General features: G+C 41.5%; 1 protein-coding gene across 2 annotated transcripts in view; it reads right to left on the reverse strand.

Moving 5' to 3' along the window:
• Nucleotides 1–1,151: 1,151 nt before the first annotated feature.
• Nucleotides 1,152–25,052, reverse strand: part of LOC119735715 (sushi domain-containing protein 2-like) — a 38,011-nt gene continuing 14,110 nt past the window's right edge. Inside the window, exons 4-22 of one of the 2 annotated variants that reach the window (XM_038209611.1) lie at nucleotides 24,468–24,692; nucleotides 23,978–24,112; nucleotides 23,343–23,517; nucleotides 22,081–22,353; nucleotides 21,161–21,348; nucleotides 20,081–20,202; nucleotides 18,309–18,617; nucleotides 17,824–17,844; nucleotides 15,497–15,744; nucleotides 14,058–14,213; nucleotides 13,049–13,216; nucleotides 11,998–12,143; nucleotides 10,779–10,908; nucleotides 9,493–9,643; nucleotides 8,417–8,511; nucleotides 7,910–8,098; nucleotides 6,044–6,220; nucleotides 5,766–5,875; nucleotides 1,152–4,509 (exon numbers count right to left, since the gene is read on the reverse strand). In XM_038209611.1, the coding sequence (XP_038065539.1) occupies nucleotides 4,270–4,509; nucleotides 5,766–5,875; nucleotides 6,044–6,220; nucleotides 7,910–8,098; nucleotides 8,417–8,511; nucleotides 9,493–9,643; nucleotides 10,779–10,908; nucleotides 11,998–12,143; nucleotides 13,049–13,216; nucleotides 14,058–14,213; nucleotides 15,497–15,744; nucleotides 17,824–17,844; nucleotides 18,309–18,617; nucleotides 20,081–20,202; nucleotides 21,161–21,348; nucleotides 22,081–22,353; nucleotides 23,343–23,517; nucleotides 23,978–24,112; nucleotides 24,468–24,692 (3,258 nt within the window). In that variant the 3' untranslated portion in view covers nucleotides 1,152–4,269. The remainder of the gene's footprint in view (nucleotides 4,510–5,765; nucleotides 5,876–6,043; nucleotides 6,221–7,909; nucleotides 8,099–8,416; nucleotides 8,512–9,492; nucleotides 9,644–10,778; nucleotides 10,909–11,997; nucleotides 12,144–13,048; nucleotides 13,217–14,057; nucleotides 14,214–15,496; nucleotides 15,745–17,823; nucleotides 17,845–18,308; nucleotides 18,618–20,080; nucleotides 20,203–21,160; nucleotides 21,349–22,080; nucleotides 22,354–23,342; nucleotides 23,518–23,977; nucleotides 24,113–24,467; nucleotides 24,693–25,052) is intronic. The other variant, XM_038209612.1, reaches the window with a different exon arrangement.

Raw genomic sequence — 25,052 nt, forward strand, 5'->3', positions numbered from 1 at the left:
TGAAAAGTCAAAGGTGGGGGTTATTCCTCGTTATGCTATGGCAGGTTACATTTAGTCAAGAGTAGACATGCTGTAAAGCTGGTTATACAGAATAATTTTTCAGAACCTTTTTGGTCAACGTAGTAATTTCATTGTATAGTATGTGTATTTTGTTTAGTCGTTGTGTGCCCAGCCTGCATGTTTGTTTGGTTTTCAAAACCGTGTTCTGATGTATTGTGTGCATTCTTTTATTCTAAATAAATATAGATTTATTAAAAATCTTTAAAACAAAATCAAGAACCTTAAAACCCATGGGGGACCGATGATAATTCATCCCCATAATATCCTGATCTCAGTGAAAAATAGACGTGTGTATTTTAATTTCTGTCGTAATTCGGGATATGTGGCAAATAGTTAGGTTTTTTTTGTAAGGGAAATGCTATCTCAAAATGCAGTGCAGATTGAGGCAGGTGGCAGTGGCGGCGCCGGACTCAATTTTTATTTGTATTTGCTTGTATGTCTGGGTTTTTTTTTGGGGGGGGGGGGCAACATACAAAACTCACTAGCCGTGGAAAAGTCGAAAAGTGTGAGGGGGCATGACTTAGTTGATTTTTTTTGGGGGGGGGGGATGCCACCTCTGCCTGGTAGAGATATTTGTGGGGAGTATCGTTTGCTAAATTATAGGAAGTATCATGAGGTTAATGTAAATGCCATATTTTAGTTAGCAGAGAAGCCCTGGACATAAAGAGAAAAGGCTTTAAATGTAGATTTACTTAGTACGTCGGTCAATATTCTTCTTAATGCATCGCAGATGCAGGTATGGTATAGGCTTTGGTTTGCAAAAGCTTTTTAGATGTAAAGCTCATTATCAGTACTTTTTAAATCAATGTTGCGTATTTTTTGAAGCGACAGTACGTTAAACATTGTACAGAATTTATTATTTCAAAAACATGCTTGAGCAGTTTTAAAGTGATAATTCTAAGGAAATCGTTAGCATCGATGGTAATGCCACATGCTGTTGACATTTGCAATCTATCTTGCTTTTAACCACTCTTTATTTTCGTAGTGATGTTGTGTTTTCGTATTTTGCAATTTTAAAGCAGCTTATTGTTAATAACATTGATGTATCAGAGTGAAAGTGCATGCCATAATAACACCTGTACTTTTTTAAAAAATAATATATAAATAGGATGGATAGTATAAACTTTCAGCTACAAAGTGGCTGAGGATTCACACTGTTTAGTTTATGTTTGACAAATGTTTATAAAAAAACACCAAACGAAAATTGGAAAATTGGAATGACGGTATTGAAAAGAGAAAACAAAATTAAAATAAGTAAATAGAGTAAAGTGAACAATGGTGTATGGGTCCAAGTTAACACAAATAAATATTTCATTTTGTACTCTTTAGAAATCAATCATCTTGCCTCATTCTGGGTTTTTTTATTCATAATCTCGATCAAACTGATTTAACATATGTTTCCAAGAGTTTTCATCAAAGATTTCAGTTTTGTTCAGAGCTCAGGTGGTTAAACGGAGTATAGCGAATAATTAAAACAAAAAAATATGCAAAAAATGGTGTGTTAACAAAATCCTTATTGGTACATTAAGCTATCATGACTTACTTTAACACGATGTAAACGAAATGAGTTAGACCGTCGACGGTTTTTCACATCAATAAAGAAATGTATTGAGAAAAGACTGAAACATTAGGAATTCGCGATTTGTGTCACCCAAACGAACTGCATTACATGACAAAATCAAGAAATTGTGCAATGAATATTAATATAAATAGATTTGTAAAATGTTTAACCAAATGGAAATTCAAATCTTTGTTTTTAATGATTATGATATGATTAGTAGAATCAATATTTTTGGTCCTAAATACAAATTCGTGACTTCCAAAAATGTTAACATGTTTAAAGGCAAATATAAGCTATTTTACACGCAAATTGAAACACTAACTGGGGTATTTACCAACTTGAGTTGCCCATTTGTGTGATTTACTGGTATGGCTACCCACCACACTGGGACGCTCCAAAGCGCGCTGCGGTATTCCACTCAATGCACTCTTCTTTAGTGACGTGTACAGACCTATACAAAACCCACATGTGATGGGCGTTCAGGCATGGAAGCGTCCCAGTAATGGCTATCAGGACCATCACCGTAAATTCACAATCTGTTTCGTGTATAAATACATGGACACCATGCTACATGTGACTATAGACTAACGGCCAACCGACAGGAAATCCAAGCAGTTAAGCAAATTTTGAATGCTATTTTGCTCACGCTAAAAATTGACGTCACCATTTTACACCAATCACATTTCAAGAGATGCACATGCAGTGTAAAAGAGGACAGTTTGCTGAAAGCTGGAATCACGTTACCACAACATCCAATGTGCAAACAAATACAACATGGTATACAATGCGATCGTAATGATTAACAGTACAGTAAGGTTGCTTAAAATCAGACATTTGGAGTAACCAACTCAATTTTTTTTTTTAAAGAATAATAGAGTAGTTTGAAATTAGTTTGGCATTTAAGTGAGTAAAAATCTTCCTTTTGAATAGCTATAGTCTACGTGAATAATGCAATATACAACTAAGCCAAGCACTAATTTAAAAGAAGCCTACAATTGAGGCCGAAATAAGAGGTTTCAAATCGTGCCATTAGGTTTTCGACACATCAAAAATTGCCAGATGGGATCTGAGAAAGGGCCCTTTTTGTGGTTAAACAAAGTCTGTCATTTGGCAATCTTGGAATTCTGGCGAGAATTGCATAAGCGTCAACGCCAAACGGTATGAAGATTGAAGATTAATATATGTATTCTATACTTCAGTCGGCTGCATTGGTCAGTAGGTCATTAGCACAGGGCCGGATTGGACCGGAGACAATAACACCTGTGCTAGAAGCCATTTTCAGATGCACCTCCAACATGGCCGCCGAGAACGTGTATGCCTGACCAATGTGGCCAATATTATCACTTGGTGGTAGCAGTGGCGACGAAGCAATTAATTTCCCCCCCCCCAAGGCCACATTGGCCTGTATACTTTTCCCTCAACTGCCTGGTCACTTTTGGCAGAATTTGCCTGCAGGCTGCAGCCAACATCGCAAGGGCAATATATCTCATTGGTCACATTGTCCTGATCGTAAACCACAACACTGGCCAGCACACGAAGCAGTCAGCATGCAAAATAGGCCGATGGCTAGATAGTTTGAAAACCATTTCTGTTCGGAGTTTACATTACCACAATATATTTAAGAACATGTATAACTGCTACTACTAGCCCTACATTTTTTTTTGGCATTAAACCGGAGAATATTTCTCGATAAGCTTTAAGCACAACAGATACGATTATTTACAAATAAGGTTTATAGATAACTCTAACGAGCACAATAAAAACCCTTGCTTAAAATAATTACCTCAACAAATAAACAAATTGAGAAAAAAACCTAAAACTTGAAAACGAATGCACAATAAGGACATTGGAAAGTTATGCACCAAACAGGTAAACGAAATTCATACGAAGCAGTGGCGTATCCAGGCAGAGGCAGAGGGGGCACTTTTCCCCCTCCCCGGCAGATTTTTTTCATAACATTTTTTGATCGGCAATCATTTCAATAAATGGTTAGAGAGTTCTTTCATCAATCCCAAAAAAGAGAACCCGCTCAAAAAAACCATTACAATGCGCCGTGAAAATGGATGATTTACAGTATGCATAATAATAGTCAGTTTTGAAGATCGCCCCAATTTGGAAGGTTAGTACCATCCCTCCCCCTGCTTTTTGATTTTACGGAGGCCAAGTGTCCGGAGAAAAAAAATCCTATCTACATTTCGGCGCGGATGTGCGGTTGCCCCCCCCCCCCCGAATTTCAAAGCTGGATACGCTACTGCTACGAAGCAATATTCCCCCATAAAACAAATCATATAGCGAACTTTCCAACAATTTCGTTGGCTACGATTGTAATCTTTCAACACAGCATAGCCTTAAGTTTAGTAACCTTTGATAGTGTACGTAATTAAGGGCTGAACCTTTCGTACCAAAACTCCTTAAAGGAAAGGTTGGCAATTTCTGTTCATTTTTTTTTCTATTTGCCTCATCTTTGTCATCTATTACGTGGCAACCATGCTTTTATTACCATCTTTCTGTTGTTCTCTCATCTTTTTATTATCAAACTTTGTATCACACAACAGAGAAAATAATTCAAACCACGTTGCATTTTTCATTGCCGTCCTCTAGAATAACAAGGTGGTAATCAGCTGCTGCTACCAACTATCGATAAACTCCTAATCAGAATCCTTCTCTATGTCTTTGTCTACCTTCTCATCTGCTTCATCCTTCAGCTTCTCCTTCTCTTTGTCCTTGTCCTTGTCCTTGTCTGTATCTTTGTCTTTGAACCCTCCCTCGTCCTCTTCCGAGGATTTGTCCTTCTTGGTTCCCAACTCCACATCGGCTACTTCCCCCGAGACGGGCTGGTAGGCGCTGTCTGGTGGTCGCGTCACCTTCCCGGCCCCGCTGCTAGACCTCTGTTGAACCATCCACAAATAAAGAGGGGTTTCAGAGGGAATCGAACTTTGACTCTTTTGTTAGCTTTTGCGGGGGGAGGGGTTAGCAGAAATGTGCTCCCTTTTTACTGTATGATTTTACTATTTTTTGGGGGGGGGTTGCCCATTTTTTTTTTTAGACCCCAACCTCACGCAGATCCTCCACTGGGTTGCTTATTTCACGTTGCTATTTTCGACGGCTTGCAAATTTAAGAGCAAACAATTTGGTCCTGGAGAGAGCCAAGTCAATAAATAAGGAGGAGAGCCAAGTCAATGTGGTCAGGAAAGGGTTAACATTTAATCCTAAGATCAAGATATATTGAGATTTTTATATTTGTAATAGGGACATCTCCAGTGGAAACAGGAATACCTCAGTCTTTTAAACATAGTTTTATCTCTTTTTGAAATATCTCTATTTTGAATCTTGATATCTCTATTTCGGAATAATATGCTAATTAGCAAGTCTAAAAATAGATATATCTCTATTACAATAAAGATATATCTATTTTGGGGAAACCAATGGTACATTTGCAAGTCTAAAATTAGAGATATCTCTATTTTGGGATTAAGTGTTAAATTTGCACGCCATTTTTTCAAGCGTTGTAGTTGAGGCCAGCACAAGCCCATAAAAAAAAACAGACATATGTTTAATATCAAAATCGAAACTAACAGATGATAAAAAAAAGATTGCTTTTTTTTCTCAGTTTATTTGACTAGCTTGGGACTTGACTGGAGATAAGATGCCTTGTAATGTAGTCGTGGAAACCTACAAGGACTGACTTGTGATTGACACAATTAATAATAATAAAAAGAAACGTGGTGCTTATAATAGTGCTTTAGACAAAAGGTCACAAAGAAGCGCTTTACAATTACTACCCCTGGTCATCAGGCCACGAGACCAGTTTTTGCAGCAGCTCGAGATCAGCGCATTCTGGTCTCTACCCTTTATACTCCTGGGTGGAGAGAGGCAATTGTTAGTAAGTGTCTTTCCCAAGAACACAAGCACCATGCTCCCCGTCAGGGTTCGACCCCACGCACCACGTCATCTAAGTCGCACATCGTAACCTTTGGACCACAGCGTCCTCCACATCAATTTAATCCTGTATTCATTATGACTTGAGGGATCCATAATTACAACTATGGTTAATTTAGAGTTCATACTCGGAGAAATTGACATAATATTACTATGCAAATATATAATGTTAAAAGTCGATCACCTCCATAAAGCTTGTTCTTACCTTTTTGTAGAAATAGTAAATTCCACCGGCTAGAGCGACGAGGACGATAATAACAACAATGACAACGATGACAATGACGGCAGTATTGTTGTTTCCACCCCGTGGGTCACCTGTTGAAAAAAATCATGATAACACTCTTTTTCACAGTTCGGGATTGTACTGTACTTTTCAGTAGGGTGGTATTAAGCCTATCAAAAACAGGTTGTATGGTAGGCCTGTATCTCAAAGGAATGGAAAGAAATGCCACTCAAGGTATAGTATTTCTTATACGTGATTACCTCTTATACACTTAGTCTCCTGTCCTGTCCACTTGTTGTCCTCTCCGCAAGTTCTGGTCTCGCTGCCTTCAAGCCGGGCGCCTTCGTCACACTTAAAAGTGGCTGTTATCACGTCCCCATCCTGTGTCACATCCATACTGCCATGTTCTGGAGCATTCAGGTTACCACATTTGGCCTCTGAGGAAAAAACCCAAACAACCAGGAAAATGAACATAAAGATGTCAAACTTAATTGCAACACTTGCACAATTACTAATTGTTTTCTTAAGCTGTTGTATACAGGTGGCGTTTGAGTCCAATACGTAGCCACGATTCCTCAGTTACTCGCCATACCTTCAGGTAAATTTGTAATGACGCATGGACGGTACCACACAAACTAATAATTCGGTGACTCGATCACTAAATCTTGTCTCAACACCTATATCACTGCCTTGATAGTAACATCCGGTGATAAATAGGGTCAATTTTGTTGACACTTTACAGGAGCTTCGAAACGTGTTTGATAGACGTTTGTGTCACTGAATGTAAGTGTGTATTTCCGATGTTATTTTTGACAGCACTGTAGTTTTATTCGTGCCTGGCACCATTTTGTGCAACGGAGACCTAACGTCTTAACCGTGTGTACATGAGGACAGCATGGGCGTCGCCAGGATTTTTTGTAGAGGGGGCAAAAAAATTTTGCCAAAAAATGCTTGTATTTCTCAACACATTCTCGATTTATCAGTTTTAGAGGGGGGCAGGGACATTTTGCCCCCCCCCCAACTCATTAAATTTACACCACTTTGTCTTCGCTCCTCTTTTTCTTTTCTTTTTTTTCTTTTCTTTTTCTTCCTTTTTTTTTTTTTTTTTTTTTTTTGCTTTTCCAGGGGGGGGGGGCAAGTGCCCCCCCTTGCCCCCCCCCCCCTCGCGACGCCCATGGAGGACAGGAACGGTATCGTGCTTCGGCTTCGGATATTTGCCGTTCAGTTTGATTGGCGACTTCTCCTGGACACTGATGCTTCACGATATAATCGTGACGTATGTGAACCCAGGACGCTATCGGTACACGCGTTGATATTTATTGACGACATTACACGCATTGATAAGTTATGTTGACCCCTACGTCATGATTACTGAAGTGAATACATCACGCGCAAAATGTGTGTAAAAGACAGTAGCGCGTGATTCAGCCGGTGAACTAACCCGCGCGCGCGCGTACTCCATTCGTTTGCACTACTACACTTCTTGGTTCTAAAATTGACGTCACACTTTGGTACTCTATAGATCAACTCTTATAATCGACGCGCCTGCCGGCTAGTCTGTGTTCAGAAAAACAATCAGGGCAAGGACCATTAGTCGACTAGCGGTTGACTTGTGACGTCATTCACGCCTACGCACTAAAGCAACTTGCGAACTTCATAACCATTGCGAATGTAATAGCAACATTTCTGGGTCCTGACTCCCCGCTGTACGTTATGAGTGCGCGCCGCTATGGTTACCAGCGATGCAACCAGAACCAGTATGCTGGTTCCAAATAGTCGACTAGAGTCGACGAGACGAAGCTGAGGCTAACTTTAGTCGAACTATGGTTAACCATTGGTCAGCAATAGTTCTTGCCAGGGGCGTAAATCCCGGGGGATGGGGGTATATATCCCCAAAACTCTTTGACCGGGGGGGGGGATGGGCTATTGAATCCCCCTTTTTACTTGATAAGAAAAAAAGTTCGAATATCCCAACAACCAAAATGTATTCAGTACCACTGCAAAGTGGATCATTATTATTTGGATCATCCCCGTACCCCCCCCCCACCCACTCGCCGGCACAGATTTACGCCACTGAGTTCTTGCGCGAAATTGCCCCAGGCTGCGGCGATAGCTGTAAAACTCACCCTCACAAGAGGGCTCTGTGGTGTCTGACCATACACCGCGCTCGTCGCACACCCGCTGCGAGTTGCCGAAGAAGATGTAGCCGTCGCCGCAGGTGTAGCGGATGACTGACCCCGGGGCGTGGTGCCTGGCCTCGCCCACGAATTCCTTTTCGCCGTGTGATGGGGTCGGTGGGAATGGACACATCAGTACTGAACAAACACAAAGAATGAAACATTAGACAATAATTCAATTAGTGAAAACAAATTTAATAGCTTCAAAGCTAAAACTGATTACTGCAATGCAAAGGCTCCATCTCTTGTATTAAATGGATAAGGTCGGCCGACAGTTAGTACTGAATAAAAAAAAGTCTTTAAATTTTGTTCAGCCCAACAATATTTAGATTTTGTCATGCAATTTTTAACCTGCATGTTTCCCGGGAACAAAGGACCGTCCGATGAAATCTCAAATCACATGTGTTTCATTATAATCCCTTTTTTAATTTTTAATTTTTTTTTTACAAGACCTACATTTGTCTGAGGCCAACATTGTCTTTTCCATGGCCTTCGAGTCCTTGGCTGTCTGAGCAGCAACGGCCTCTCTCTCTGTTACGGCGTAGTCAAACCTTTCAAGGAAATTAATAAAAATTACGGTCACTATTAATTATGATTAAACGAAAAATTCGTAATATATTACGATTTTAGTCAAAATAATATCCTTTTGTTCAACGGTCTTATAATACCATTGTTTCGAAAAGTTCCTGTTGGTGTATAGACCATGTTGCATTTCTTTTAAAAATTAGATGTTTGGTGACGTTATGCTTTTTAGCAAACTGTTTTTTTTTTCAACGCATGTGTTTCACTAGAAGTGTGATTGACATAAGCAGTTTAATGTGTGTGTTGTATTAAAGGGAATATACATCATTTGCTTTTGCTGTAATTTTCAGAAATGGATGGAATTGGGGGGTTGGAAATATATAGCAATTATAGTTACACTGACTTTTTTGAGGTTTTGGGTTCGAAAATGCTACAAAAACCAAGAAAAACAATCATTTTCCTGTTGTCTGGTTCCCTGACTCCATATAAGAAGAAACAGATCAGTTTACAAACATTGGGGAATTGTAAGGTCAGGGAACCAGTCTAGCTGGCTTGTACCCGTTCATAGGTGTGTAATCGATTGCAAACAAGTGCGATGGTCAATTGGGGCCAGTATTTGAAAAAAAGCCAGTTTTTTTCCTACGCTGGTCGGCCGACCAGCGTTGGAAATTGATACCAAAATACACTTTTCTTGAAAATGACAGTTTACCAGGTGCCATGATTTTACAGGATGCTTAACACTGTCATTCACTAAAAGTCCAGCAAGGTATTTCAAAATGATTTGGTAGTTTTATTTTTTGATGTTTGCAAATGTTGTATGTTCCCTTTAAAAAACAAACGTATTTTTGTAATGATGTAATGTTTGTGTAGTGATGCAATAAACCATTGCTGAACTGCTGTACTTGCGAAATGAATATATTTATAAAAAATACGGTTAACAACGGTTCTTCCTCAGAAATTCTGTAACAGGCAGATATCAAAGAGTGCGCCCTCTTTGGCCTGGGACTTACCGGCAAAATTTGTCATCGCCGCAGACACGTTCCAGCTCTCGTTCGGAGACGCCCCCTGTCGGCGGCTCGAGGATAGGCCGGAAGCTGTTGTCTTGGTAAGTTTGGTGGGTGGCGCTACCGTAATAGACAAATATAGGATCGTCGGCTTCCCCTACGAACAAAGTGGATCGGTCCAGAGAATAAAACAAAAACGATTAACCAATGCTTTATGTAATACCATTGGTCAAGTTCATCTCATCATCTTCCTATACTGTGCAAAACCTCCGCTGGAGTATACTCGCACAAGTTTGATAACGATTTTTATTCCTGATTAATGTGTAGCTTCAAATGTTTAGACTTCAACAAGAGTTGTTATGGCATGCCATGTAGGAATCGTTCTTATTCCTCCATGGTCATACGAAAACTATAAAACAATGGAAAAGCTTACACCACATTTCGTAGGAAGATCTGCGGTCAAAACTGTAAAAACTGACTGCACCTCATGCACCTGTGCACTAGCACATGTTTGTCCCAAAATCATGAACACTCGAGGCTCTTGACAGGAAACTGAGGCAGTTGAGGTTATAATTGCAACAACACAAAAGTGAAGCTCAAGTGCATGAAGTGTCAGGAAGTTGCCAGTTATCTATCACATGGTGTACTTGAAGCATATGGGGTGACAGTCGGCTGTACCTCAAGCGTGTGTTACACAACGTGGACACTTCACATGCATCAACTTGTTGCATTCACGTGCATAACGTGGAGTCACTTTTTACAGTGATACACTAGCAGCCACTGTCGATTTAGTGGCGTTGGTGAGATAAGCAGTGTTGTGCATAACGAGTACTAAGTCTGTTCACATTAAAGACATTCCTTGTCATTTCACACGTCCAGTGGATGATCAATAACCAGTGAATGTTTTTTTTGTCGTGGTTCATTTGAATAGTTTGTGACTTGACTTGGCACCAGACGACTTGAACGGTGACTGCTCTATATTCCGACACCTCTATGTTCCGAAAACCCACACATAACACTGAGTTACTCCCGGTTGGGGTTAGGGTTAGGGTTAGGTTAAGGGTTAGGTTAAGGGTTAGGTTAAGGGTTAGGTTAAGGGTTAGGGCAAGGGTTAGGTTAAGGGATAGAAATATGATCAGTCGGAACATAAGGGGTGTCGGAACATAGGCGTGTCAGAACAATAGGTGTGTTAGAACATAGGTGTGTCGGAACATAGGGGTGTCGGAACATAGGTGCGTATTACCTTTCAACCACTTGAACTGAGCTCGTAATTGAGACTTGTGAGGACTTACATTGTTGTCCAAAGTCTCTGTAGATGGCCTCGGTTGATGTGTCGTCTATCACGGTGCCACTGGGTGTCTTCAGGTCGTCCGACTCGTCTTCGTCCCAATTACCAAAGAGACCTTCCATCTTGGTCTTCCCCTGTGGATAAACATACACAGATATCCAGGTTTAGCTTCTTTTATTGGAGGTTGTTGACCCACACATTGGGACCTGAGGTGTACTCTATCTTACTGTGTAATGCCAGGAATCTCTCTTTGTGTCTGTCTGTCACTCTGTCTGTCAAATTTGGAGTTATGTTTCTATATCCTCGGTACCTTAAGCACGCATGCGCATGGCACGTATCTGAGATTGTTCAGTGGCAGAGTGACTTGTTTGCTTAATCAAGTCGTACAGATGATAAGCTGTGTGTCTCAACTACGACATGATCTAACAAGCAATCCCTCTCAAACCACTTCACATTTGGACAACTTCTGGTAGCAACAGGCCTAAAAATATCTCTCTTTACTATTTGTAGTTGCGCCAAACGCATGCATAAATCTAACCAGCCGATCATTTTTCCACTTCAATATGGAAAAAAAACCACTATAAGCCAATATAATTATGACTGAGGGCCTATCAAACGTTTGAACGCTGTATTTTTTTTCTGGTAAAAATACCCAGTTGAATGTTGTAAGCATTTACGGAAGCACTGTCCCTGAAACACATTGTACCCCTCTTTTACATCACACTGCCATTTTCCCATTGAAATAGTTATGTCCCTACCAATGATTTAGGACAATGAATGTCAGATGAGAGTTCGCAATGAAACTTGCGTTTTCCAATATCAACAATTCCATTGACTTATTTAACATCTAGTTTCTGAAGCTGCCGTGATTTGTAAACTGTGATAGAAGAAAAGGTTATAATAAAGCAAAGATGGAAAATGGTGGGCTTTTATATCGTGAAGAACAAGTGGAAGTGACTGTGGCAGGGCCACGTGGTCAGATCGTATGAAAACAGAATCGGCATGGAGGTTGGTAGACTTGTAGTCAAGAAACAGCTAGAGAAGTGGAGGTAGACCAACGAAGAGGTAGAGAGGCGAGCTAAAGCGACTTCAAGAAAGATTGGAAACATCAAGCAAGGGATAACTGGAATGTAGAAGAGGGAACTTGGGAAAGGGATACATCCTACTGTGGACTTTAGATCCTAAAATGCAAAACAGACAAAATGAAGAGGGACGCAAGTTACCTTGTACTCTGATGGAAGGAGAATCATGGCAGACAGCATGCCTTCCGTAGCCTCCACCATCAGCCCGATTTTAGACATCCTGAACAGGAAGATCATCTTGGGCACGACACCGTTGCCGGTGTTCTCTGGGAAACTCACGAAGAAGTCTACCAGACCACAGCAAAGCAAATCAAACAAGATTATTTAAATGGTAGGCCACGGTGTGAATCTAATTCAAAGTGCGTCATGCTAAAACCAAATTGATTGGCACTGTAAATCGTGTGGTCCCTAGTTTCACTCATTGGTAATAAAAAAATGGAAGGCCTCGAGTCTCTTGCAACTGGAAAGTTTTAGAGAAAAAACGGTGGCCACGGTACTGCCCTGTCGTGTTTGGCGGCAAAATGAGTTTAAATGTTTCATTTTAAAGATTAAAAGTTACATAAGAGATCAAACGACTTAGAGTCAAAACCACACCAATTTTAGAACGATACTTTAAAAGAGTTATCAATTCAATTAAAAGTAAAACTTGATCAAATCGACTGACTGTTTTTTTTAACTGGCTTGTTTGTATAGTTTCAGGCAGGTGAAATAAAGTTCCCCTTTTTTTTGGGGGGGGGGGAGCAATTGGGGGGCAAGGACCGATGGGGGGGGGGAGTAAAAATACAATCTTAAGCCTGTGTACGCGCGCGTGCCCATTGTCAATGGTCCGAAAATAATCAAATAGAGCAAGTTAGAAGTGCAGTGTTTTAATGAAATGTATCAAACCGCAGAATTCATTTATTCGAATGAGATGTTAATGTATGACAAATGTACAAAGACGTTGGCTGCATACTACCTACGGCAGCATAAATGCATGTGTGGCGTGTTCCGTCTAAAGTGCCAATGTTTATAACGCTGTTATTTGCCCCAAATGTGTCCACGTTTCATGAACCTTAACAGCGGAGAAAATAAACAAAATTAATCTATATGTTGATAACATGTTGGGAGAAATCGGGGAGGGGGCAAGGGGGGGGGGCATGGGGAATGCCAGCGCCGCCACTAGTTCCTTGATGGCAATGCAAAAGACGCATACCTGGGTACTGTTGGTAGGCGCTTCTGCCGATGTCCTGCGGCGTGGCTGACGGGCCCACCTTCAGCGTCATCAGGGTGATGTCGTCCCGCTCGATCTGGATCTTATTCTGGGGGTTGTTATTCTCCATGATCACTAGAGTGGTCAGCACGGTGGCGTTACGCTTAACACCTGCCAAGGGTAAAATCCAGTGTTGTATGAAAAAATGGACTAAATATCAGCCCCATGGGCACCGACGCGTTCTGATTTTTGAGTGCACTGAGACATGTGCAAAAAGCCATTCAGGTCAATCTTTCGTTGAGTCATCATACCACACGGAATTACTATTATTAATCATTTCTGGCAATGAAACCAATAATTCCTCAAAAGCGTCATGTGAACGGTAGAGCAGGCCTTGTTATGAAGAAACCTGTGGGATAAGACAATAGTTACAATTTTTTTTTAGAGGTGGGAGGAAAATCCCAAAAGAATATTCTTGGGAAAACCCATGGAATCAGGTAGGGACTGAAAACCCAATCCACATTGGCCCAGGCGGGATTTGAACCCGGGTCAAACCGGTGGAAGGCGAAGAAAGTACCGCTACGTCACCGGACATCGGCCCTCTATTAACCAGAAGATGTTGTGTAATTTCTTAAATGGTTTTCACCCATATTAGCATTACACGCAACCTAAATTTAATTGATTTTGTAATAGTTCAATAGTATGCGCTTCTGATGGTAAGGTTTCAACTTTAATATCGATTGAAGGTCAGAGAGATTTAGTATTTTTGCGTAATTCATATAATATCCATTTTCGAATTCTGTTGCATGCTTGCATACGATGCCTCGTAAACTGTTTTTTAACATCTTCCTATTTGAGATATACGGCAAAAGATATCCTTAAAAGCTACCCCCGGGATCGCAATGAACGGTTTCTCAAATGTACACTTTTGAAACGTAGCATTTATCATCAATTATGAATAAAGGCCATGTTAGGATAGAAATGTTAGCCAACTCCCATCAGGTATACGTACCATTTTCATCGTCGACCCTTTCAAAGCGTCCCTGCACGCGGATGGCCGTGGCTCCAGCGCCCGTGACGGTCCTGACCAGGACGTACTCGCCGAGTCCGTTGAAGGTGTAGCCAGTGCCGTCAAAAGTCTCAAAGTGCGGATCACCATAGATCATTGCTACGGGCAACCAAAGAATGAGACAGACGTGAACAGACGGAGTTGTTTTGCTCGGTTAAAAGGACCATGACATGAGTTTTACTTGGGCTCATGTTTTGTGCATTTTCTACTCCTTTTAAATGCTTGAAAACTGTTGACATCCCTTTAAGTATATTGGAAAGTGCACTTTTTTTTAATATTTCAAATTGTCCATGCTTTTCTCAACGGGGGCCATGGCCCCCCCAAAACGAACCCATTTATTATTATTTTTTAAAGTGACGTCGCAATATAGGCAGGCACTGCGTACACCACCATCTTTTCCTCAAATTGATTTAGTTAAAGTGGTCAATAATAGCCTCAGATCGCACCACAGAGCATAGCGGGCCCCTAATCCCTCGCCATAATTTTTGGACCCATTTTTGTAGGGACCAACAATTTGGCCCCCTAAAATTTGTGTTCTGAATCCGCCCTTGAAATGAGGGCACTGTATATGTTATGGTGATTTCATTTCAGGAAGACACTGTTCAGTTTAAAAGTTTTCTGCTCTAATTTTGTGCATCTTGCCCAGTGATTGATTCAAACCCCCCCCAAAAGAAGAGTACCCTACCTCTGAACATTGTAATAGGCTATATTTTAAATAGCCTAATCAAGGGCGGATCCAGGGGGGGGGGCCAAAGGGGGCCATGGCCCCCCCCCCCCAAAAAAAAAACGAAACCAATTTTTTTTTTTATGTGACATCGCAATAAAGGCAGGCAATGAGTACACCACCATCTTTTCCTCAAAAAAAAACATTGGTTAAAGTGGTCAGAAATTGCCTCAGATCGCACCACAGAGCATCTAGAATCCAAAAATTTTTCGGGGCCCTTAAGCGGGCCCCGAACCCCACGCCGTAATTTTTTTGACCCACTTTTTGGGGGGACCAAAATTTGTTTTGGGGGACCAAAATTTTTTTCGGCCCCCCCCCCCAAATTGTGTTCTGGATCCGCCCTTGAGCCTAATAGGAGCGCTAACATTACATGGTTGTACGTGTAGCAGACCGGGGAGGGGGGGGGGGCAAACACACATGAATCCAAGGTTAATTTTCTTGTCCCTTTGTATTAAAAAAAAAATTTGGATTGAAAAACGTTTGCTGAATCACTCAAATTAAAGATGCGCTCCGCGTGTTATTTCCGAGATTCACCTCGAAAGTCGATTCGCTTTTTTGTCATGGCTATTTCCTAGTAATATTACATTATTCACTTTTGAATAAGACAGAGATCAAAAGAAATTCCAGGTTTTTACGAGATACACAAGAAACCACTCACCGGGTCGAACCGGCTCATACTCCCTACAGTCCTTGGTGGGTCTCTGCTCCCGGAAGTAGTGAAAGTGGTCATCACCCACAACAATGCAGAAGATGTAGGGCACGAGATCGGTAGTCGCTCCAGACAGCCCGGGTACGGCCCCTGAGAACCGGCTGATTCTGTTGGAGAAGCTACCATAGTCGCTGTCCTGGGCGTATACAAGGTTACCGTCGCCGTCATAGCAGCACTCGCTGTCGGCCTTGCTTGGGCTGAAGTGGTAAAAAAGTGGTTTGCTAAGCTACTGATGTCCTTCATTAGATCGAAATGTGACAATGAAAACATAATGCAATCTTTTTTAAAAAGCATTCAGGGCAACATATAAGTGATTGCATATTTTGAGCTCATACTTTTGCGTAGCACTACGAGTTCAATATCGAGAAGTTTGACTTCCTTGTAAGTTTTAATGTTTGGATTGTCGAGAGCAATTTGGTGTATTTTTTACAGACTTTACCTTGTTCTATTTTGGACTGTGAGCATTAATTAAACAGAAATAGTAAAACAACGTACCTTAAAGGAATGAATGATCAAGAAATTAAAAAAAAAAAAAAAAAAAAAAAAATTATAATTAATATTAAAACGGACGTGATTTTCAGCATTATAATGAATCTTATCATGCTCACCATTTCATGTTAACAGCTGAACAGCAATATTGTTGTAATATTATAAATCTAAACAATTAAAGCGGTCTGACTTTTCTAACTTAACAAGTTCTGCTGCAGAGGCAAAATGACAGAGGTACAAGAAACAAACATGAAGCGACTAACAAGCCCACAGAACAAACAAAAGACATGTTAAATGGGGGACATACCAAGGGGGATTAATTCAGGGGGAGGGGGCACACAGTGGCGTAGCCAGGAATTTTTCAGTGGGAAGGGGGCGCTGGGGGGGGGGGGGGGGGGCTGGAACATTTCATGGGGTAGGGCGTCACGTAGATCAATGATAATTTTTTTAGAAACTCAAAATCTTAGTGGGGGGGGGGGCGACTGGGGGGGGGGCGACAAGGTTTCATGGGGGGGGGGCTGTCGTACACCAGTGTGGGCGAAGATAACAGGGAACTCGATGGAAGGAAGAACAAAGGCTCGATATCATGATAATTGAGTCATTTTGTCCGTGTAGTGAGACACTTTTAGCCAAAGTGTGTCACTATACGGACAAAATGACTAATTATTTTACGATAATGAGTCGAATATTTAGTTAGTATACTTCAGCTAGGTCACTCCCGTCAGAAAGCAGTTTGCAGCAGTTTTTCCATGCTAATATTATCAATAATGTTGAAAGGTTCAAGTATACATTGCCTGTCGTAAGAACAGTATAAGTGAATCTCGTGGTTTGGTCAATGTTACAAGAAGGAATATACCATAATCTACGCAGAAAAAACGTAAGAAACAAGCAAATGCCATAATACGATGAAAATGGTATTTTAGATAAAATAAAAAAATATAAAAATTTAATCCCCCGTCAAATGGGATAATTTCGGTCATTTTTTAGCCATATTTAGCTATTGCTTTTATAACAAACTTGGTGAATTGGATTTTCCCTAATATTTAGAACGTTTAGACTAAACTCTACACCATGGTGGTGTTTGGTTGCAGAAAATAGTATTTAACAAGGGGGTGGGGCCCCAAAAAGATGTGACCAAGTTACCTCCGTTATATGGGGCAACATTAGCCAGCCCTAATAATTCCTATGGACACAAAATATCACATTTTTAAAAATTTAAAAAAATTGTTTCCTTCCAGGTAAAAAGTAGATAAAATGAACATTCGACCCTAGATTCCTAATAAAACCCATTTTTTTCCAAAGGCCTCCTTAATGCCATTTGACCTTTGACCTTCTTGTTCCTTGACCTTTGATCTCTTGAAATTTGACCTGACATAATTATCCACTTCAAATCCACAAGTGCATTCAACTTTGCATGGGCATTTTCTGAAACTAATCATATAAAATTTACTGAAGAAATCTTGTTCCACCGAGATTAATATTCACTTGTAACTAAAATATAGGTGCTGACCAAAGTTACCCTACTGACCAAAGATAACACATCTCACGGTAATCGATAAGGGTCGATATCAGGAGCCTAGCCTGGTTTGTAATTTCTGAATTTTGTTCTCAGGTGACTAAAAAAAGGAAATATGCATCGAAGAGCGTGTACAAGCCGAATTTAGAGCACAAAGCCGCAAAGGAGACAAAAAATGATAATTATTTGGAAGAAAAAGCTGGCCCTGAAACAGAACTCGAATTTCATGTTAAAGCAGCGGTAGCATGAAGGAACATCGGAGGTGTTTTACCTGGTGGAGTCTCCGTTTGATCTAAACGAAGGGAAATGAGTAAAAACAGTATTTCTATATCTTTGATAGTATTGCGCATGCGTAAGTATGATAATTAGGAGAACGTCTGGTCACATGCGAGGGATTAACCAATAATAATGTAAATTTGTTATAGTCTATACAAGCCACTAAGTAGTCTACGTAAAAAAATGGCAAAGGCCATGGTCTACAATATGTGAGCAGATTTGCTGCTTAATTATGCAAGATATAACCGCTTCATGACCTCTAAATTTTGACCAATCAGCGAACGCTTTCTATATCGGCTCTTCAGTCATTCACCCGGTTGTCGCGTCATAGACATGGATAAAAAAAAACCTAGACACAGCAACAAAGGCTGTGATCACGCGCTCTTGTTACGCGAAACGCACAAGCTTGTCTATATCTAACTATATGCCCGGCGGTAATGGTTGTATACTCAGGCTAGCCACTAAGTACCAAGAACTTACTTTCTAACAATGCCCAGTACACAGTGCTTGATCTCAGGCCGGGCAAAGCAGTAATTTAGGGGGCTGCCTGCGGGCTGCTTGGTGGAGTCACAGTACGGGTTGGCCACGAAGCGGGCCTGGTCTGCCAGTGCCTGCTCCAGTGAGCAGGGGCAGGCGTTCAGGTCGTCAATGAAGTCTTCCTTCAGCTTGTCCTTCTCATACCACGCTTTGCAGTAGTTGTCGGACCACGTCTGGGAGTCCGTCTGGTAACCGTCTTCGCCCAGCAGGTAGCCAAGGAAATGCATCCCACTGGTGAGCGTCATCCCATTCCTGTATTAAGTACATGGTACCAGGAGTTTTGTTTGATTGATTTGCTTTGTGTTTCTTTTATTCAGAGAAGTTGAGTATGGTACTTTTTTTAGGCCAATGTTTAAAAGTGTTCTACCTTCTTTTCGCTAAGAGCGTCATTTTTATTTTTTTTATTTCTATGGTTCTCATATTTGTTTGCCTCTGAGCTGGGTCGATCGGTCGAAGACGAAATCGGAATAAAAATGCAGTTGCACCCACAGAGATGGCTTAATAAACCCTAATAGGGCTGGGGCAGAATCTGCCCCCCCCCCCTCAACTTTTTCTGCGATAGCCTTAAATGTTTTTTTTCGCGATCCGAGCTGTTATGACGTTTTAGCCTCGAGCCTTGCGCATCTTTTGATACCAAAAACATAAAAACTGGACCACGGGTTGCCGCGAAGCGAAGGTTTTCCGGCGCTGCGCGCAATGAAAACTGAACTTTCCCAAATACGTCGTGTACACAGAGCAGAATTACTATTCGTATATATGAATAATTAATAAGCCATAATTCCAAAACCATTTAACCTATAGTAATATAACTTCTTGGGTATGTTCATGATGAGTTGCTCTATGCATTTAACGAGTTTCAATTTTTTCGTCACTCGATGGCCGAGATCTTAGGGGAAATTCGCCCCCGGCTGAGAGATGGTCAAAATAACCCGGCCCTTTTAGGGTTAAATGATGCCAAGTGCGTAGGTCTCTAGTTTTGCTAAAAGAAATGAATCGACCAGGGCAAGATAGGATATCCATATTTGGCAAGATGTACTTGGCTTAAAATATTCTGAATATATTTGCACCCAGCAGCTCATTACCGTAGTGACAGACATGACATAGCAGTAATTGTGCACAATAGACAATTAATATGATGAGAGGCACCATCCGCTCACCTTCTGTATTCCATCGTTGTATGCCATACTTCGCTTAAATAGTTTGTAATCATTTTCAACAGCTTTACCAGAAACTCAGAGCCCGTTCGCTTGAATTTTTGTTGACTGTTTCTCCATGTATTACTTGTTTTTTTTTTGTTAATGGGGCTCCGAACAGGGTTGGCAGCAGCACAAAAAAGGTGTTTTTTTTATTGGGTCGGGATCCCTAAATAGGGTTGGTCGGAAATGGTGCTCCGAACAGTGTTGGCAGCAGCACAAAAAAAGGTGTTTTTTTATTGGGTTGAGATCCCTAAAAAGGGTTGGTCCGACATGAGAACCAAATAACTTTAAAGGGATACCCTAATGGAGGAATTACCCAAACCATAGCTGCACTACGGTTTTAGGTTTTGTTTGTTAAAATATAAGAAATGTTTTATTTACAATGTTGAATGCTTAGAATAACTCTATCAAATATTAATGTCAATTGGAAAGTTCCCCTGCATATGTTTGAGCAACCAAGTTGTGTGGAAGTAACTGTACATTGCGTCATGAGTTGAAATGAACAACAAAAAGGCTTACGGTTTTGAGGCAGCAGTCACCCGTATGACGCCCATGACATTATTTTTAGTAATGGCGGGATTGGGGCCGACAGTGATGGTATATTCTCCGCTGTTGGCGACATTAGCTGCAATCACTGTATTCTAAGGAAATAATGACCATAATAACAAGGAGTTTTAGTTTTCCACGAAATAACAAAGACCATATTCTCATAACTTCAAGATAAAGTCGCAAATTGTAAGACCCAGTGGTATTTATAGATTTTACTTGAAGTGCAGGGGGAAAAAACGATTAAATTTTTGAAACTTTGTCCAACTGTACTTTTCCTGGAAAAACACACCAAAACTAAAGAACAGCAACAATATACAGCTGGAAAAGAATTTGACTCAGAAAAGCCACTTTGGTAATTCAACCGCTCTTGCACATATCGAAATTTCATGTTAATCTTTCGGGGTTTACCACCATGCACCTCATGCAGAACGAAATCGACAAAATTGAAAAAGAGGTCATATTGTTAAACGTAAATACAACTTAAAAATCACTTTCGATTGCATCGCATTTTACAGTGCTCTTCTGTCTGTGCTTGATATGGCTCAAAAACCGTATGTTGCTACTAAACACATTACTCTAATCTTTCCATTTGAGACGGTCAAATGAATTTGAAGGTGCAACGTCTGCGATTCCCGTTTTTATCAGAAAGGGAAGTGTCTTGAAATGTTACCTTCCATATCAGAATAATTTTTGTTGTTGTCTTGTGTATGTAAATGTAATGGTTTTCGTGCATAACAGCAGAACGCGAGTGCCCTTGCAAGAGCTCTTGCGAGGGCATGTGCAGGCCCGTCGACAGTCGCAAGAGCTCGTCGACACTCTTAGGAGCCCGTCAACACTTGCAAATACCCGTCGACATTCGCCAGAGCTGTTTGACACTTGCGCGAGGTTGTGAATACTCTCAAGACCGCTCGACCCTCGCAAGAGCTCGTCGACACTCACAAGAGCTCATCGACAGTCGCGAAAGCCTGTCGACACTCGCGAGAGCTAGTCAGCACTTGCGAGAGCTCATTGATAGCTGCAAGACCCTGTCGACACAGGGGATATACTCACCACCCATTCATATGCTCCTTCGTTCGTTGTCTGGTTCTCCTCCCTGTAGCTCATGATAGTGATATTCACTTTGGTATCATTGAACATGGATTTGTCCCACGAGATTTCTAAGGGTTCGATGGCTTTGAGCCATTTCATAGTCCATGCGTCTTTCTGTAGCACTCCAGGAGCAACTGAGTCAATAGGCACTGGAGAGGAATAAGTGAACACATTATAGTTTAGGTGGATTCATCCACGTGGGGCTATACCTATGATTAGTTGTTTTTGATGAGAGCTCTGCAGTTTCTCTCTATAACGCTTCCTGACCGCAAACGATACTCCCGGCCACAAACAATAGATAACAGAACTCCAAGTTTGGCATTGTCCCAACAACTGTTTTTACGTGTGGGACTTGATTTAAATGATTTGTTGATAAAGATATACCACAGATTTACTGGAATTTATTCATTTTGTCAGTTTGGGGGACAACAGCCCAGTCTGAATCCATGTTGCAGGACTCAGTATTTTTGAACTCAAACATATAGCACTACCTATTTATATATACACTCTAAAAAGATTTATTGTTATAGATGAACTGGAGAAAGATTAAACTTGTCATTTGTCGTCGGTTTGTGTCATTAAAAAGTCGTTGTAAATGAGTATGTTTTTGAGCAGGTTTCTAGACCGGAAAATCTACAGCGAATAATCGCTAACGATGAAATTTGCAAGCAATATCACGAAGTACATAAACGTGTCAGCATTGTTGACAATGTTGTTTGACGAGTGATGAGTTTGGGTGCATACCTATGTTGCCCAATACTATAATGTTCCCCAATACCGATGTTTCCCCGAAATCCTTACCATATAACCCTAACCCTAATCCTAAGGATTTCTGGGAACATAGGTATTGGGGAACATCGGGTAGACCCGATGAGACTCACTCAATGTGAAGTCCACGTCTTTGAAGGTACTGCCACCGTCAGTGGAGAGCGAGGCCTTGACGTCGCCGATCTTGTCCATCAGGGGCATGACGCAGGTGGCCTGGTAGGCGCTGACGTAATCACAGCCCACGACCTCCGACAGGGCCAGGCTGACAACGTCCTTGTCGCTGAACCGGAAGCGGATGTCGTCGTTCTCACCGAAGCACAGGCCGCCGAAGGTGAGCTTGGAACCGCCCAGCATGCTTGCGTGGTTTGGGTAGACCTGCGGAGCAGCTGCGTGAAGGTGATTTAAAACAAATTATTTCTATTGTCCACGGACCATACATTGTAGTCCAGTCCATTGCAAGTCCAGTGTCGAGTCAATAGACCTTTATCATGTTCCACCATTTCAGTCATGTTCCCTGTATCCAATAACAGTACTGACAGATAATGTTTTTGAGTGCAAAGAGGAACCAGACTATTTTTCTTCCTGCCTCGCTTTGGTTACGTTGATTTGAATGGGGGAAATCAAGATGGCCCCGACATAACAATGGTGTAAAAAATAGTCTGGTTTCTCTTTGCCCCCCAAAATGTTCACTCAGTACTGTCATTGTATATTTTGGAAATATGGCTGATATGGTGGCAGCATGATAAAATGTCTATTAAAGCGTCCCATGCCGAGTCACGAACGAGGGGTAAGCAATGACAACGGAGTGCTTTGTCACATCTTATGGATAGGTGTTAGCAGGCGCGGTTCTAGAACCAATATTTTTTTTTTTTTTGGGGGGGGGGGGGGGGGGCTAGTACGGTGGATCCAGAATTTTTTCAGGGAGGCGTGCTAAAATGTTGACCGCTTATTTTTTCCAGACACTTAGGCCTCCGAAAATCAATGGAGGGGGGGGGGGGGGGGGGGCTCATGTCATATTTTCTATGGGGAGCGCCAAAAGGTCCGGGGCGGAATCCCCCCCCTCAACCTTTTCCGCGATACCCAAACAAAAAAAGAAGAAGAAGTTGTTCCGATCCGAGCTTTCCTGCTTTTTTAACCTAGAGTCTTGCGCAACTTTTTGACAAGTCTACCCCCTCCACCGGCTGTGAGATGGTCAAAATGACCCGCCCCTTTAGAGTTAAGATGAAAACGGGATGTAAAAATGTCTGTATTTAAACGCATAGAGACGTATTTTAAATTCGTCAGACTCCTCATTTCTCACTTTTGCACCAACGTTCGTTGGCTTTCGATCACGCCTTTGCTGATTTTTCTTTAAAAAGAAACAAGAAGCACTTACCAAACTTTGTGCACTGCGGAGCGCTGACAGATGACCCGGACACTTGGTAAATGAAAAAGCCTGGTGGGTCTGCGGGATCGACGTTTGACACCTTAGGGAGTTCGGTGGGATTGCCGTACTCGCGTTCCACGTTGATTATCTCGTTGTTTTTACCGTCGCCGGATTCGAAGCCGACCTTCAAGAGCAGAGAGGAAGGCGTTAGATTCAGGACAATGATAAAAGAAATACGCAGTGTTCGATTTATCATATGTCGAGCCTGACGAGGTCCGTGATGGTCAGAACACATCATTGTGTCCCCCATGGTGATATCTACCAAATGCTGCAGGCGTTTAGTTTCCAAAAACTTACCAGGAATGTTGGTGGGCAAATATTCTATGAGATGACGTCATTTGACGTCGCTGAGCCCTCACGAGAGGGCGTTCTGACATCAGTGCCACCAAATATTGGCTGAAAACGGTATTTGTGACTTTGATTTGTTCAATTAACATTCAAAATGCTTTCAAATTGGACACAGATGTTTCTTCAGACATAATGCAACAAATGAGTGAAGCTTCGATACTCAAGGTCACAGCTCGGTGCACAATGTCCACCGTTGGGGGCGCTAATCAGGACTGGGGTTTTTCAATTCGTCCTACCTGTGGCATGTTGCTTCCAATGCCCGCCTCGTTGCCGCCGGCCGAAACTGATGCGTACCAAGCGATGTTTTGGTAGACAAAGAACACAAACGTGTTGACAGCATCAGACGTCACCACACACTGAAACGTGTTGGTCTGAATGACAAGATGGAGAAGAAAAATCAAGCGAAGGCTCTTATGAAGACTACGGCGCTAATTTTACAGGAATGTTTTTTTTTCTACGCAACTATTTACATGACAATAAAGAGACTAAGGTTTTGATACACAACTTCCTTTTCCCCTATCGAATAGACCTAGTGGAAATCGCCTTTTGCCTGTAGTCTGAATATGCCCAAGTGTCCACCGGCGGGCTTGAACCCACGTCACTAATGCCTCTGAAACACCAGAACATGAGCCCGGTGCTCTTAACCGCTAAGCCATGACATTCCACAGTTAGGGCCTATTGATGCTCCTGATGCAGAACATACTGTCAAATTAATGATGTTTTCACCTGTGGTATGTCAGCCGTCGACCCCTGAAATCCAACATTGTCCCAGGTGACAATGAACACGTTCTTGGGCTTAAAATCGCTGTGCCGGACGAAGTACTCGGTGACCTTGTCCTTCGCCTTTTGCTTGGTGGCCTCATCTGTCGCCTCCCGGTAGAAGATAGCGCCCCTTACTGTCAAATCCACGTCGGCTAGAAACGGAGCAATTAGAATGTGCTGCTCGCCCGGCTAAATGTTCGTCAAAAAAATCAACAAATGATCATAGTTAATAGAGGTCAATGTTGCGATCAAGCTAAATGAGTCGTTTGTCAGCATTAATGACTTTAAAATACAGCCAAAAATTGGTTTGTGGGGTTTGCCATTTCAAAATTGCCTTTTTTTTTATAAAATCGGAAGGCTACATAATTATGTCCTCTTTCATGTCAACTTTTTTTCCAAGTAAAAATAATGATAAAATAGTTGCAATGTGACTTGTTTGCAAGGGAGTTTTTCGTGTTTATTGTTGTTTTATAAACACTTCTATTTTGAATCGTCGATTTCTCTGCTCTCTTCTTTCTGATCTGCCTGTGTTTTAAGTTTTAATTTACA

This window comes from Patiria miniata, unplaced genomic scaffold (assembly GCF_015706575.1).
Source record: "Patiria miniata isolate m_02_andy unplaced genomic scaffold, ASM1570657v1 HiC_scaffold_29, whole genome shotgun sequence".
Lineage (NCBI taxonomy): Eukaryota > Metazoa > Echinodermata > Asteroidea > Valvatida > Asterinidae > Patiria > Patiria miniata.